The sequence below is a fragment of the Ochlerotatus camptorhynchus genome, unplaced genomic scaffold (genome assembly GCF_037179485.1).
Source record: "Ochlerotatus camptorhynchus isolate MF236.1 unplaced genomic scaffold, CSIRO-AGI_Acam_v1.1 ptg000128l, whole genome shotgun sequence".
Taxonomy (NCBI): domain Eukaryota; kingdom Metazoa; phylum Arthropoda; class Insecta; order Diptera; family Culicidae; genus Ochlerotatus; species Ochlerotatus camptorhynchus.
Window position 1 is genome coordinate 5,191,050 of NW_027040618.1, and position 16,693 is coordinate 5,207,742.

At 39.9% G+C, this 16,693-nt stretch overlaps 2 protein-coding genes across 3 annotated transcripts in view; one reads left to right on the forward strand and one right to left on the reverse strand.

Moving 5' to 3' along the window:
* The first annotated feature begins 2,340 nt into the window (after positions 1 to 2,340).
* Positions 2,341 to 3,740, forward strand: LOC135700078 (venom serine protease-like). Of its 2 annotated transcripts, none has more exons than XM_065220470.1 (4): positions 2,341 to 2,386; positions 2,448 to 2,653; positions 2,712 to 3,033; positions 3,094 to 3,740. In XM_065220470.1, the coding sequence occupies exons 1-4, from the start codon at positions 2,347 to 2,349 to the stop codon at positions 3,726 to 3,728; spliced, it is 1,203 nt and encodes a 400-aa protein (XP_065076542.1). In that variant the 5' UTR covers positions 2,341 to 2,346; the 3' UTR covers positions 3,729 to 3,740. The 2 variants fall into 2 exon arrangements, with proteins under 2 accessions (XP_065076542.1, XP_065076544.1); XM_065220472.1 differs by having other exon boundaries at positions 2,341 to 2,365.
* Positions 3,741 to 11,963: 8,223 nt separating this feature from the next.
* LOC135700079 (uncharacterized) overlaps positions 11,964 to 16,693 on the reverse strand; it is a 33,696-nt gene continuing 28,966 nt past the window's right edge. Inside the window, exons 5-6 of the mRNA XM_065220473.1 lie at positions 12,578 to 12,742; positions 11,964 to 12,329 (exon numbers count right to left, since the gene is read on the reverse strand). Coding sequence (XP_065076545.1) covers positions 12,051 to 12,329; positions 12,578 to 12,742 — 444 coding nt within the window. The 3' untranslated portion in view covers positions 11,964 to 12,050. The remainder of the gene's footprint in view (positions 12,330 to 12,577; positions 12,743 to 16,693) is intronic.

Genomic DNA, 16,693 nt, shown 5'->3' on the forward strand with positions numbered 1-16,693 from the left:
GTTTTGTGTAGGAAAAGGAATTTGAGTGGGGTTCTCTCTGTTTATACTCTTTAGTATGACACGCTTGACATAGATGGCCCACAGAGACTCACGAAGAGCTACTGATCCCGATCAATAGTGGCGCGGCTTGTTCCTCCTTCTATGGATGCTCATGCGGGCTGCGGCTCGCTGCTTGCAAGCAGCCTTTCGTTGTGTACTGGAGAACAACGTTCAACACCACGCGCCGAAAGCACTGCTGCTGCTGCAGCTGATGCCGACGACCGGATACCACCACACACGGTGATTGGAACTGAATCAGATCAGCGGTTGAGGCCAGCCTACGCCACTGCCTGGGGGTACCCGGAATATATCCGGGTGTAGTCTATTTGGTGAGGCTACCAATCACCTTATCATCGTATTTTAATGTGATTTAATGGGTTTTAATTCAATTCATATTCAAGCAACTTCCCCGGGGTACCCGGAACATGTCCAAGTGTGTCCAATGTGGTCTGGAACACTTAACACGACTTGCATTGATCTTATTTTTGAATTCTGTAGTAATTTGATGTGTCGCATGATGGTTTCAATACGTTTTCCGTTAAATCCAGCGTGAAGGCCCATATTCACCGGATCTTATTCCGGCCATATCTCCGGAACCGGTTCACCGATTCCAAAACCGTTCAATAGCGTTCAATGTGACCCCAAGACCTATCATTTGGCGCCGAGTTTGTCCAAATCGGTTGAGCGGTTGCTGAGAAACGTGAGCGCATTCATTTCGTTACATACACACACACATACACACATACACACATACACACACACACACACACAGCCATGTTCCGATCTCGTCGAGCTGAATCGAATGGTATATGACACTCGGCCCTCCGGGCCTCGGATCGATAGTCGGTTTTTCAAGTGATATCTATACCCTTCTTTGTAAGAAGGGTAAAAACAATAAGATCTTTGACTTGGACTTAGAATTAGAAACATAGAATTTCTTTGAGATCATATACTAAGCCCTTTACAGATAAAAACCATATGAAGCAAACATTAAAAATCAAAACATTTGAAAGAAACGAAAAACTAATTCATGTTTTGTTTATTAAAAGTTTTCGAAACATACACTACAATTAATTAAATTGAACTTTAGTTTTTCTTTGGGCGCCACAGCTTTTGTATGTGACTTAGGAATATTTTTGGTTTTAGGGAGACAATTTTAGCCGAAGATAGAAAATTGAAAATAAATATGTTTGTGCCTCTTGATATTTCATGCCAGTTTTAAGGGGGTGCGAGAAGGACATATTTTTCAAATATTTGTAATGGTTTTAATAATATTTAAAAAATAAGTTAAACTTATGCTTCATTCAATCAAAGTGTTTCATTACTGCATTTATATCAACATGAAGCTTTATTTAGTGCATATTTTTTTAGCTGAAGATGATGAAGTTCCACTAGAGTACGGTAATGAGAAAATTAAACAGAAGTTGAAATTGAGCAAAGGGTCATTACGGCGACAAACACTAATTCATTATTTGAATTGCAGAATACTGCTATCACCCCTGCTAGATTTTTGGTAAAATTACGTGTGAATATTGTTGAAAATATGAACATTCGTTTGTTTTTGAAAGTCAATATTTACATTTTTATTCTAACCACTGTTTTTTTGGTGTGTGACTAATGCTATTGGTATAAGTCGTCAGATAAAATGGATATTAGACATAATAAACGTTAGACATACACCCTAATGCCTCCTAATTCATAAATACAATTAATCTTTAGAACATTGATAAATTTTATATTTTATATGGCTTCAATTTTGTTAAGCTCCCGAAGTATTTTGTAAGTCCCAGAGTTTTTAAATTTATTAGAAATGCTAAGTGCTACAAATTCAAAAAAATATTAAAAGAACCGCATGGCCTAATCTAGATATCATTCAAGAATTCATGAAATCAAAACTAAAATCGATCCTGGAATAAAATTGAGATCTCGGTCTAAGATTGTTTTCAAAACTAGATTAGAAAGACCAATTTTCAGAAATTTTTTATTTGAGGGTAATTGTAAGATTCTAATATATGTATTTTTCTTTCAAATTAAGTTATTTTCAAAATTCTAGATTTTTTTTTCTATATTTTTGCTTGGTTCTGTGTAGTCTGCGTCACTTCTTCATTGATTTAAAATGTGCTGCTCCATTGGACAGTGGCACGTTATCTCATAGTCATGACATTTAGCATGTTTGCTGCTGTTAACAATTCGCGGACACTGGTTTTATCAAAATCATATTTTTAAAGATAAAAAAAAACTGCCTTCAGAATATTGCCCAACCACCTTGAAATCATTGTCTGCTACGGGGCGCGGTGCCATTGCAAAATGTACTTTTATCTCGTTGGTTGGTTCCATATCTTGTGCCGTTAGTTTTTGTGTGTTTTACTGATACTATTTTCACACTACAGCTCTGCTTTCAACGATAGTTCTCAGTTACCTTCCCTACATCGAATGTCTTGGTGTGTTCTCGGGATGTGATACAGTTAGAACCCTATCCGCAGATGAAGTATTCTACATTCAGTCACCCGGATACGGGAACTACTACAAGCCAAACACCAACTGCCGATGGAGGTTAACCGGACCTACTGGTTACATTCTCAAGGTGAACTGTTACGATGTGGTCCTCCCGAGTGTAAGTTCAATGCTTCTTTACAATATTAATAATTTACGAGCAAACTTGCCCATCGTAGAGCACCAACTGCTTGGCGGACCGCATTGAGGTGTCCCTCAGCGGAAATGCTCTTCTTGCAGGAGCTACTCGATACTGCGGACTTTCCACGTTCATAGTGCAAGCCACTGCAAACAAGTTGACTGTGGCACTGCGTTCGGAGAAATCTTCCACTGGAGGTCGTTTCAGTTGCCAGATTGTAGCCAACCCACCATCGTGCGACTGTGGACGTCGCCGAACGGTGAAAATCGTCAATGGAGTACAGACACTGGTCAACGAGTTTCCGATGATGGCCGGACTGGTGAACCTTTCCGGGAGGAGGGTGTTTTGCGGAGCTACCATAAGTAATGTGATGTCATAGTTGAAAATATTTGAAAAAAAATTACACGTTATACTTATTTCAGTTTCCAACAGACACGCTCTGACTGCAGCGCATTGCCTAGCGGGACAGAAAATCGCCAGTACAGCGTTACTAGTAGGAGATCACGATCTATCCATCGGATCGGATACCCCTCATGCCACCGTAATGTCGATCAGCACCTTCACCATCCATGGTGGATATCGAGCAAAATCGTCAACGAATGATATCGCCATGGTGCGAACTCGGAATCCGATCGTTTTCAATGCAGGCGTTGGGCCGGCATGCCTACCGTGGCGTTGGTCAACGGCAACCTTCAACAACATGCTAGTGGAAGCCGTTGGCTGGGGTACGATGGATTTTGGCGCTCCAGCGTCATCGGTGTTGAGGAAGGTTAGCCTAATGGTGGTCAGTCACGAGCAGTGCAAGCTAAAGATGAACAGTTCCGGCATTACGTTGAATCAGATGTGTACTTTCGCGGAAGGACGGGACACTTGCCAGTATGATTCGGGCGGGCCTGTACTTTATACGAATCCCAACACGGGCGTAGTGTATCATATCGGAGTGATTAGCTATGGGGTAGCTTGTGCGAGTGCATATCCTAGTGTCAATACTAGGACAACGGGGTACCTTTCGTGGATTAAGGCGAATACGCCTGGAATAAAGTATTGCGAAAAATGAGGGGGTTGTGTACTATCTTTTCCGCATGAGCATGATTGTCCTAGTAGTAATATATCGTCCAATCCTATGCCGAAAAAAGTTTTCATATATTATCCATTGGGAACGCACATGATATTTTTCCAATAACAAAATTAATGAAAATTCACATAACATTCATATGATCACAAAAATTCTATGTGATAAATCACAAAAATTTCATTGGACACATAAGCTTCATGTGATTTTGTAGTGCGATTCCCAATTAAAAAAATGTGAAATTCTAATGGATATTTTCCATAGGAAATGAGATTTATTTTTTGATTGTATCCTCTTCCAGCCTAAAGGGTGTCCACAGTCAAATTGCATCACTTAGAAGTACTCGCAAAAAATAAGTCTCTCATCCAATTGTCACGAAATTTTCAGGGAATTAAATACTATATATAAGCTTGGATTACGCATCTTTATTCCACTCTTTATTTCAGCTCCACTAAATTCAAATGCCCGAACTGTCTTCTTAATTCCACCCATAAGGTTTTGTACAACGGTTGAATCGATATTTTTCTGCTTTCAACCATGCTTTCAACATTTCCTGCTCCGTAGAGACAGCTTTAGGATGTTTACGGAGTTCGTGCTTCATTATAGCCCAGTATCTTTCGATCGGCTGCAACTCCGGTGTGTTTGGGGGATTGAGATCCTTCGGCATGAAATTGACCCCATTCGTCTTGTACCAGTCCAGAACGTCCTTGGAGTAGTGACAAGAGGCTAGATCGGAAGAAACGAAAGCTGTCAATTCTTCAGGCACTCATTCATGTAGACTTGGCCATTCACGGTTGTAGTTTCTACAAAAGGCGTTGTCTGTTTTCCGCACAAACAAATCGCCTACCAAACCATGAATTTCTTGGGGAACTGGGACACTTGCTGTTTCCTGAGGGACTCGGAAAAATCGAACTTGTGTTTCGCAGTCACATACTGGTTTCCCGGAATTTGTTTGAAGTCTGCTTTTACGCGGTTTTGTCAGCATGTGTGTGTACAGCTTACGTGTCCGCGTTCTAACTGTCCTATTTTGTCGTTCATTGCGAACGTAGTTCGGCTCGTTTCTTAGCTTTCTGCACGAAACTTTTCCCCCCCTATTCTGCGAGTCACGTGACTCTCTCTCACCGGTGAGGTGACAATAGTCACCTCGTGTGAGGTGACTCTTCATTTGATTTGCATGGAGAGTCACCTCACACGAGGTGACAATTGTCACCTCACCGGTGAGAGAAAGTCACGTGACTCGCAGAATAAGGGGGTTTGTCAAGTGCAGTTTTTTTGAGGTTTGCGTTTGAAGGCAGCAAAACCACTCGCTTGTGATCTTCAACGCAGTATGGAACACTTTTCCTTGAACTCACTTGCTTCCAATCGACAGTTAAACCAACCGGTGGAAACTAATGATTTTAAATTGGCTCACTATGTTTCGAGGGGTGCATCGATAAGCTTGGGACTGAAGATAGTACCAGAGCTGAGCCAAAAAGTTGAGCACTTTTTTTTCGGGATATTCTGGTCTTAGAGTTACCTCTATGGTTAAACTTTCTTCAAAACGTTTTATGACACGAGAAACAGTAGATTTTTGGATTCCCAACATCTTTCCGATGGCTCGGTGAGAAAGATGTAGGTTGTTGAATTTTCTCTCGCAAGCGCTGTTCCTCTGATGTAATTTCAAAACTACTAGAAATTTTACAATGAAACTCACGCAGTGTAAACAATACACGCTGAGGCCATCTCACCCAAAATTTCATTAAAGCTAACCCAAAGGGCAAAATGTTACAGCTTTTTTAAAGTGATGCAATTTAACTGTGGACACCCTTTAATCAGTAAAGGCACGGTATTACCAACCGGTGGAAACTAACGATTTGCCCCGTAACGTGGGTAGATCACCTTTTCGTGGTACGTTACAGGATGTAAGATCTACCACCAATTCCTAGTCCTGACTAGCCTATTGGTCCCAAGCAAATCGATTAACGAAATTCTAGTACTAAACAATGTTTGTTTTAATTCACTATGAAAGTTTGACAGATAAAATGAGGGGTTAGTGGATTTTCCTATGTTTCGAGGGATGCAAAGATTAGCTTGGGACCGAAAAGAGTACCAGAGCTGAGCCAAAAAGTTGAGCTCGTTTCTTCGGGACCTTCTGGTCTTAGAGTTACCTTTATGAATTTACTGTCTTACCCTTTTTTTAGTTAGATGAGGGGAGGGACGGACAAATGCCCAAAAGAAGATTACAAACGAAGCTTCCAAAAGAAGCTTCCAAAAGAAGCTTCAAAATGAAGCTTCCAAAAGAAACCTCCAGACGAAGCTTCCAAAAGAAACATACAAACGAAGCTTCCAAAAGAGATGATATGTGCACTAAAAAATATAAGATGTTTGCTCAAACTTATGAAATGAGCCCAGTTCCTTGCCAAAACAAGGATAAAAACAAGTTTTGACTCGACGTACTCCAATTTGCATGAATTTTTGTATTATTATGTGTTATAGGCAATACACTTAACTTCAGATTGAAATGAAAAGTGTACTTTTTGCAACACTTCATATTTTTGATTGGCCAATTTCAAATTTATGGAACATTTTTTTGTTTTGTAAGGCACATTTCATAAATATTTTAGGGATACATTTAATCTGTTTTTATTGAAAATTTCCCTTGGTTTATGGAGAATATTTTTAATTCTACTGATGCAACTTTGCTTAATCATGATGCCTCCACGGCCACCACGACCTCCACATTTTTTTATAGAGCATTTCAACTTAAATATTGGCACATCTGTGTGCATGAGTGCGATAGCTTAATCAGATTAAAGTGGTGTTTGCAAACATTTTGTAGCAGCAATGGTGCTTTGTGTGCTGCCCTTTTGGTGTTCGGTATCTAGGCGGGTAATATAAAGGTGACACAGTAGGAAGAAGTGTTAGTTTGTTTACTAAAATGAACTATGTCCATTTAGTTATGGCAAGTTTTCCTATTAGAAATACTCCACATGTTTATTAGCGAAATTCACATCAAAGATTGAATAATTGCGTAGGAAATCAGTTTGGCACGGCATTTGTGACCAGCATACACCTTCCGGTCGTATGAAACAGGTCAAAAACTGTTCTAATCCTCCCATATTTTTTTTTGTTTTGATTTTCTGTATGGAAAAATAGTGAACTTTCCGTGAACATTAATCGCAAAGAACTCACCAACACTGGGAGACCGTGAGCTCCTGCCCACCTGTCATATTACCCGCCTAAATTCGGTATGACCACAATTGAGCGTGTAGTTGCACAGTGGTTCCTGCTGGCCAAAAACTAAAAAAATATAGGAGTTGGTTGGAAATGCTAACATGAAGCTTTAGTGTGATGATTTATTAACTAGAGAATGATCTTTAGAAGAGGGTAGGTGGATAGTTCCGTTAGAGTACGGCATTATGAAAATTGAATAGAAGTTGAAAATGAGCGAAGGGCTATTAATGCGACAGTTTTAAGATCGACGCACATTTTTGCCTAACCCGTACGATGTACGCGGGGACTTGAAGTATGTCTCCAAGTCCACAGGCAAAAATGTGCGTCCCTCTTTTTGCTCATAAACTGACTGCGGCTGTGGAATAGTTCTAGCGACGTTTTCATCACTACCTAAAGCCCCACGTTGCGAGAGCATTTCCAGTCGATGGTGTGTTATAATGCAGTTCTTCTTTACCCAACTATTGTGTTGCTCCTCTCGTCATGACCAACGTGATCATCTCAGAGAGAAGGCAGTAGGGTGGTTGTTGCGTGCTGTACCATCATCAGCATTGTTGACGGCTACTCCCGCCTTGAGTTGTTACATTCAAAGTGTTTTTATGTTACTTCATACGCGAAGTTAACTGACGTTAACGAAGTTAAAACTGTCGCATTAATGGTCCTTCGCTCATTTTCAACTTCTATTCAATTTTCATACTGCCGTACTCTAACGGAACTATCCACCTACCCTCTTCTAAAGATCATTCTCTAGCCAATAAATCATCACACTAAAGCTTCATGTTAGCATTTCCAACCAACTCTGAAAATCGTTAACTTCGCGTATGAAGTAACATAAAAACACTTTGAATCAAAAAATATAGTTGTAATTTTTTTATTTCAATATTTTTTTTACTATTTTAACACATTATGAGTATCTTAAATTGAATGATTTGTGCAGTTTAAATATCTTTTTATGGTTGTTATAGTGTAGCGATATCACATATTTTTTTAAAAATCGTATTGTTTCTTGTGTTTATCAACTTGGTTGCTTCAAAAAAAATGTTCCTCGGTTTATTTCACGTCAAATGAATGGTAAAAAAGAGTGTCTGCACTGTTTTAAGTGACAGTTTCTATTACAAAATTAGCAAAAATATACTTTATTCACACTTAGACTTAGCAAAACATATGACGGACACATCCGCCCACTATCCTTTAGTAATTAAAAGATAGCTAGGAAAGTTAGCTTTCAGATAGGCGTAACAAGTAAAGTGTTCTTTGAAAAATATCCGTTTCTTAGTTTTATAATCTGCGGTGTATACTGTAGCAAGCTGAACAATGCCTTTTTTAAAGCACATCAACACTCAAACACATACACACCCACTATATATCTATCTCTTATGGTTCATGAGTTATGATTTTTCTAAACAAGCAGGTTAGGGTGGCCCCTAGAAAATCGGCATTCTTTAAATATCTTTTTATACGATCATTTCTCGTGAAATTTTTATACTAGTCACTTTAAGAACTACTCCAAACCTTGTGTTCTCAATCCCTACCCTGCCATCAATTTGTTACAATTTGTTACTCCTAACCTCGAGATAGCCACGAGTAATCGGCCCCCGCTTTACTAGCGTCAGTTTTAAGTTATTTTGTTATTTAAACAATGAATATTGGCTCCGCAAAGCTACAGCAAATAAGCCTGGAAAAATAAATGCATCAATAAAAAAAAAAAACTTTAAGAACTTTTTCTGACGCATATTTTTGCTAAGTTGTTATCTCTTTGATTTGAAAATTTATGGCTAGTTGCTGAAAAATATTACTTTTTTAATTAAATCAAATGCTTTAAACAGAAAAACCTTTTCCAGTTTTTCTTTACCAAAAATGAAGAAAAAAACGATTTTTTCAATGAGGTTAAATGTTGGAAAATCGGTTTGCTTCATTTTGAGATATTGACAATTTAAAAGAGCAATTTTGTCGAAGAAAATAGCCTTTAACTTTCTAATCAGTTACTAGTTGCTTGAGCAAAAATATGCGCCACCGATATTAGAGGCCACCCTAACCTGCTTGTTTAAAAATATCGTAACTTATGAACCATAAGAGATAAAAACGTTGTGTCTTCAACACTGCTTTGGTCTATCTCAAATAATAAAAAAGTTTGTATTTTTAATTCACCAATTTTATGGACCACCCTAATTTCACGAACAAAAAAAGATTGAACAAAAATATGAAGCAACTTTCCCCAAAAAACCATATATCTGAAACTGATGGTTTGGGCGCAATCATTTTTGTCTTCCTAAATACGTCTTTGGCACCATTATGTACATTGGTTTTGGTTTTACTTTACTCCTTTTTGTGACGTATTGATTGTCAAGTTTTCTTCGTACAGCTAAAAAACATATATTCCAACTGTTTTTTACCTATTTGCAACAATTTTAAGGGTTTGGCCAACTTTTGTTCTAAGGAGAACCACTGTGTGTTGGTGCGAGGAGTTACACTCAAAAAATTCCACACGTCATCATCATGTGTCTCACACTTAATTTTGCGCTTATTGTGAAACACATCCATTTAATGTGTGAATCTTATGCTATGAACCATGCCTGAACTCTATGGATTTGAATTGTGACACACTTGGATTCTATGTGCCTCATATGGTGATATCAATAGCTTTGCACATCATAGTTCAATATTCTACAATATTCTACTTTATCGACTTCTACTTTACCGACTCTAAAAATTAATCGACAAATATATAAACAAAACTTCCAGAGGCCAGAGCTTTCACATATCTTTTTAATGGGTCTGATTTGGGATTCGATCATGGACTGTTGGGGTGTGCTGCTGCCGGAGTCTTTGTTCGATCTCACTGTGCCACGGTTGTTCTAATATATGAGGCGGGTTGATAGGATGAAGTCACAACTCTTGTTTTCGATGTTTACCTTTCTGAGCAAGCAATTCACATTGCATTGAAATGCGAAACACTTTAAATCCATCTGTTTTGAACAGAAGTGCGATTCAATGTGCAATACACTTGAATAGATAGTGAAAGATTTTTCAACATTTCAAAGTTTGAAACACCAGAAATTAACGTGTTAACACATTGAACCAAGGTGAAATACACTTAAAGTAAATGTGATTGTGCATTTAGAAAATCAAGTGTTTAAACCTTTCGATCAAACGTGTTGAATTTTTTGAGTGTAGGCTTTTGTTCACGCGAGTGTGGTGTGTTCGAGAACACGTTCAATCATGCAGTGTTTGGCTGACTTGAGTTAATGATCGGGATTGGTGATGGAAAGTGCCAGCTATGTAAAAATTAAAATGATATGTAAAAAAGTTAATCATTCCTAATTTTGTGCGAATATTTAAATTGACTGGAGAAAGTCATACATGGTGGTTTTTTGATGAATGTCGTGCGGAGCCAAGATCCGTGCACGAAGGGAATGTTTTGGGGGCCTTCGAATGCATAGTGTATAAATCAATTGAACAGCAAACATGAATTTGGTAAGTTCGTTTCAGTTGAAAAAAATGTTAATATATCAGATTCTCTATTATCCCCTGGTGGTATAACCTCGAGTGAGCGTGATATATTGTTCGGTTTGTACGGTTCAGTATGTGTGATATATTGATTTTGATTTACGCCCAATAATCGACTCATTCTATTTCTGGTGTGCTTGAGATCGATTCAAAATGTTGGTTAATAGAACTAAATGAAATGGTTATTAGAACTACTGGAAAGTTTCATTACCCAACACGCTTACTTCAGCTTACTCACCGGGCGAGTCGATCGTACTCAATTTCATCTGATGCATTAGGTTGTCAAAATCTGAGTAAACGAGAAATGTCAAACTGAGTAAAAGCCACTCAGTCAGCCAAATCGACGATAAAATGCCAGCCGTGTCGCAGCAAACGCTCTAAGAAAAGGCGAAATTATTGTAAAACACCGGCCGAAATGTGTTAAGGTAAGCAGGAATTGCATGCGGAGACGATTTTCAGTCGTTTGCAGCTCTAGTTAAAAAAATCTGGAGTAGGTAATTTCTATTTTTTATCAAAACAAATTAAAAAAACAATTTTTTTCCGGTTGAAAGTATCACAGACATTGACTGAACGTCGTTTTCTCAAAAGGGAGTAAAAGTGCGCCTACTCACTTTTGAGTAGCCATACTTCGCGCTGAAATGAGCATGTTCGACTCAATTTTGAGTTGTTGCGAGTTACCGTGAATCGTCTAATTAATCTAAAACTTTTTCAAAGAAATTGATGTCTTTCACTGTCAGAGGATTCTGGGCTGCTGAAGATAATTATTCTATTTTGGTTGGCTGAAATTGGCTGTTATGATCTGGATACTGTTTTCAGCTCCTCTGTTATTCCCTTTCCTAAATTTTCCCATGAACCTAAAGTAGGGGAAATGGCTCTAATGTTGGCCTATGGATCTAAAATCTGCTAATTATAAATTTTATCCAGATGAACGCGTCATTGGGACGATACTAATGGATATTTTTGGTCGCTATTGAAAATTTACTCGATTGCTCAATGTATGGGCCCAAATTAGAAGCATTTAGGCCGACATTACATCCATTTCCCCTATATGCAAACTTTCCAACCGACTTCAATCCACCTGATGGCAAAATGGTGCAAGAAGAAAAGCACTGAATTCCTTCATCTTCCTCGCATATTTCTGGATACCTTCCCATTATGGCAATGGCTCCCCCGAGGGGACGAGGTCAGGCAAAATACTTTGAAACCAAGTGATACCATAAACCACGAGGGGGGAAACCAACTGCGAAGGCCCCTCCATTATTATTATGATTGCTGATAATAACGATTCAAGAAATTTCACCAAAGCGGAATAAGAAACACCGTAGGTGCAGTTTGTGGTTAGTGCCTTCCCTTGTCCCGAGTGGCTCTTCACCGTTGTTAGCCTTGAGGGATGTGGATCCAGAGGAAGTTGTGGAATAATTGTTCGATTATCTTCACTTAATTAAAAGGCTGCCCGGAGGATTTTCTTTCTTACTCTTGCTCTTGAGATTCCAACAAAAACGGTTGGCGTCCTTCATCTTTATTGTTCGTTTAATATTTGAGTATCTTCTTTTGTATCATTTGTTTTGTTCAATTTTCGTCGAATTAAATTCAATGATCCACGTATTTGGTGAGGGAAGCCTTCGGGAAGTTTTCGTCGCTTAAAGTTTTCCAGTCGGTTTGCAGTATTTGGGAAATTTCCTTTTCAGTTGAAGCGATGGAACGGGATGATGTCTGCAGCCATTGGAAAAATTCGTCCGTCCATTCGGGGTTCTTGGGCCAGTCGCATTCTTCTACTAGTTGGCTGTGGCGGACGTACAGCTGACGGAGGTTCTGTGCACTGCGTGCTATCAGCAGTAGCGTGGTCGTTGAGATGCGCTCGCGGATCATCTGGAATGGAATGGGTTATGGTTTGAAATTAGTTTCTTCGGTGGGTCCGATTCTGCTTACTATACAACAATTTGGTTTAAAGATTTATGAAAATCAGTCCAAATCGTTGCGTTTTTGATTTGCACCTACTACTGCGGCTACCCAAAAATGTTTGAGTCAGGTCAGCTCTATCTGCTTTCAGCAGAATAATTAGTGCCGATAGCAGGTCACTGTTTGCTTAAGGCTCTAGCAGCACATTGTTCACTTACCAGTACGCTCAGCTCCGGGCATGACCTAGCCATCAGCACCATCAAGCTATCGACCCGATCCTGAAACTCAACCGGACTGCTAAAATCTGGTAGCATCTCGTGTCCATAGACGGCGAGCGTAAATTTGTAAGCATCGACTGCAGCGAGCAGCTTATCCGAAGTAATCTGAAAATTAAAACAGAAGCGCCGAGTTGAAATGTTGAAAAACACTCTCACCATCCACCATCCACACCAGCAACAGGGCAACAACTCAACAGCATTAAAATACAGGAAAACACAGCACCGGAACAGATACGCTGCCGCCCGACTCCCGGTCACCCCACCCCATGCAGCACTATGCTCGCACAAACAGTTTTACCGTAGATCCTCTCGTACTCAATTCATTTGTGTGGATTCGCCCAAAAGCCAACTCCATTATGCATATGAATAAGAATAATAAACAAACTATCTCCAAACTTAATTAACACCCCGCCGCGTCGTCATCACCACTCCCGGTCACCTGGATCCGTTCCATTCTCCTTCCTCCATTCCGGTCGTGGCTGCTGGGAAGCTTTTGCTGAAGCACAAATGCAATCGCAAATTGCATTGGTATGCTCAGACTGGGGACCAGGATGCTTACATGTGGGAGCTTTCAACACTGCTTCACCCTTCGGCGAAGATCTGCGTACATCCAGCAGACCCATGTGCTAATCGACAGAAATGGGAAAATTGGACACCCGAGACGTTAAGCAAACAGCAGCAACCAGATTAAATAACTGAAGCCATTCAAAGCTCTCGGTTTTTGAATTTGATGTGTTGGTGGACACACTCGGAACGCAACACTCTAAAAACCACCACAGAAAATGCACTGTACAGTCAGGAATCCTTATTGCCGGATTCCTTATTGCCGGTATCTCTTATTGCCGGATCCTTATTGCCGGGCTATCCGCGAATAAGGATACCCACAGCTTATGGGATTTTCACTAATGGGGGCTGTAGTGGATTATCTCATTTGTTTCAATACATAAAGCTATACTGTCTTCGACAAAGTTGCTGTACTGGGTTAGACCAACAAGCCTGTGCCATTGGATTCAGGTTAAATTGGGAACTACGCCGCTAGAGGCGCTTCACTTTTATGTTACTTATGACGGGCGCTATAATATATGGATCATATTTCCAACATAGAATATTTCGTGATCCTGACCATATAGAAAGTTACTGTCTTCAGCAAAGTTGTTCAGGTGATCAAGTCCTTTCGGATGGTGGCCATATTAGTTCAGAACTCTCTCACTACGCAGCGCTAGTGTGCATGTGCAATTCCTATATAAACTGTATCTCGATAGCCTGGCCATATAGAAAGTTGCTGTTTTCAGCAAAGTTGTGCAGGTGATCAAGTCCTTTTGGATGGTGGCCATATTAGTTCAGAACTCTCTCACTACGCAGCGCTTGTGTGCATGTGCAATTCCTATATAAACTGTATTTCGAGAGCCTGGCCATATAGAAAGTTGCTGTTTTCAGCAAAGTTGTTCAGGTGACTAAGTCCTTTCGGATGATCGTCATATTATTTCAGAACTCTCACACTACGCGGCGCTAGTGTACACATGAACTTCCTTAATATGTAATGTCTCCAAACTTTTCCATATAAGATGTTGCTGTGCAATGTTAGAACAGGAACCGGAAAAGAGATGACGTGTAGAGGCTGGAAATTGATTTCAGATGCCATTTTGGAATCCAAGATGGCGGCCATCGGTTCAAGAAAAACTGTCAAATACCCTACAATATAGATATTTTTGGAAAGGGGACGACGTGTAGAGGCCGGAAATCGATGCCAGACGTCATTTTGGAATCCAAGATGGCGGCCATCAGTTTAAAAAAAACTGTCAAATACACTACAATGTGGGAATTTCCGAAAATGGACGAAGTGTAGAGGCCAGATATAGATTCCAGACGCTATTTTGGAATCCTGCACTACCGTTCATACTGGTGACAACGCTCTGATGAGACAACGAAACCTTACCCCCAAGCTCCTCCCCTGATCCTATCCTTCGACAATGTACCTCTCTTACCTCGAGTAAGCCGCGAGTATTCGGCCCAACTCCTACTAGACATAGAATTAAGTGAATGTTGTTACTAACAAAGAACAATAAACTATCGGCTCCGTAAAGCTAACGTGATTGAGCCTTCCAAATAAACGAACTAGTTAAAAAAACATGTTTTCCATATATAAGGCTTACCAAGAATATTGCGTATAATTTATTGTGTATAGCGTATCACTGAGCAAGATCGCAACATAACGTGGAAAATTCCTCAAAACAATAAAACGCTTTTAATTGTTTTGTTTTTTTTCTATCGTAAACTACAGATTTATTCCTGGACCACTCTACAGTGAATATGGTTGATATTTTCATCCACCACCTGGTGCGGCAGAAATCGAGTTAAAACTAAATCAACTATCCGAGGTCGAAAGTTTCTACACATTGGACAGCAATGTTGAACGGAGTGCAAAAATGCAAGATTTGCTAAGGGAAGTCGAGACCCATCTCACGGTGTGGAAGAACGAGAGTGACTAGAATGCATAAAACATGACAGCGCTGGTTGGTTCTTTGTTATCGAAAGAGAAAACAAAATGTGGAATAAATCTGTAGCAAAGCATTTTATTGTTTTGCGGAATTTTCCACGTTATGTTGCGATCTTGCTCAATGATACGCTATACACAATAAATTATACGCAATATGCTTGGTAAGCCTTATTTATGGAAAACATGTTGCCGCCATATTGGATCCCAAAATAGCGTCTGGAATGTATATCTGACCTTTACACGTCGTCCCTTTTCGGAAATTCCCACATTGTAGGATATTTGACAGTTTTTCTTAAATCCGATGGCCGCCATCTTGGTTTTTAAAATGGCGCCTGGTATCGGTTTCCGGCCTCTACACGTCCGGAAATACTCATATTGTAGGGTATTTGACAGTTTTTATTGAACCAATGGCCGTAATCTTGAATTTCAAAATGGCATCTGGCATCGATTTTCGGCCTCTACACGTCGTTCCCTTTCCGGAAATACTCATATTGTAGAGTATTTGACAGTTTTTCTTGACCCGATGGCTGCCATCTTGGATTACAAAATGGCATCTGACATCGATTTCCGGTCTCTACATGTCATCTCCTATCCGAAAATATCCGTATTATAGGGTATTTGACAGTTTTTCTTGACCCGATGGCCGCCATCTTGGATTCCAAAATGACGTCTGGCAACGATTTCCGGCCTCTACACGTCATCCCCATTCCAAAAATATCCATATTGTACGGTATTTGACAGTTTTTCTTGAACCGATGGCCGCCATCTTGGATTCCAAAATGGCATCTGACATCGATTTCCAGTTCCTGTTCTCACATTGCACAGCAACATCTTATATGGATAAGTTTTGGAGTCATAACATATTAAGGAAGTTCATGTGCACACTAGTGCCACGTAGTGTGAGGGTTCTGAAATAATATGACCATCATCCGAAAGGACTTAGTGACGTGAACAACTTTTCTCAAGACAGTAACCTTCTATATGGCCAGGTTCTCGAGATACAGCTTATACAGGAAATTTACTTGCACACTAGCGCCGCGTAGTGAGCGTGTACTGAACTAATATGAACATCATCCGAAAGGACTTGCTCACCTGCACAACTTTGCTGAAAACAGCAACTTTCTGTATGGCCAGGCTCTCGAGATACAGTTTATATAAGAATTGCACATGCACACTAGCGCTGCGTAGTGAGAGAGTTCTGAACTAATATGGCCACCATCCAAAAGGACTTGATCACCTGCACAACTTTGCTGAAAACAGCAACTTTCTATATGGCCAGGCTCTCGAGATACAGTTTATATAGGAATTGCACATGCACACTAGCGCTGCGTAGTGAGAGAGTTCTGAACTAATATGGCCACCATCCGAAAGGACTTGATCACCTGAACAACTTTGCTGAAGACAATAACTTTCTATATGGTCAGGATCACGAAATATTCTATGTTGGAAATATGATCCATATATTATAGCGCCCGTCATAAGTAACATAAAAGTGAAGCGCCTCTAGCGGCGTAGTTCCCAATTTAACCTGAATCCAATGGCACAGGCTTGTTGGTCTA

Coding starts and splice junctions, on each gene's coding strand:
- LOC135700078 (XM_065220470.1), top strand. CDS start 2,347: ATGTACTTTTATCTCGTTGGTTGGTTCCATATCTTGTGCC. Junction 2,387..2,447: donor TTGGTTCCATATCTTGTGCC/GTTAGTTTTTGT, acceptor TTTCAACGATAG/TTCTCAGTTACCTTCCCTAC. Junction 3,034..3,093: donor GTTTTGCGGAGCTACCATAA/GTAATGTGATGT, acceptor TACTTATTTCAG/TTTCCAACAGACACGCTCTG.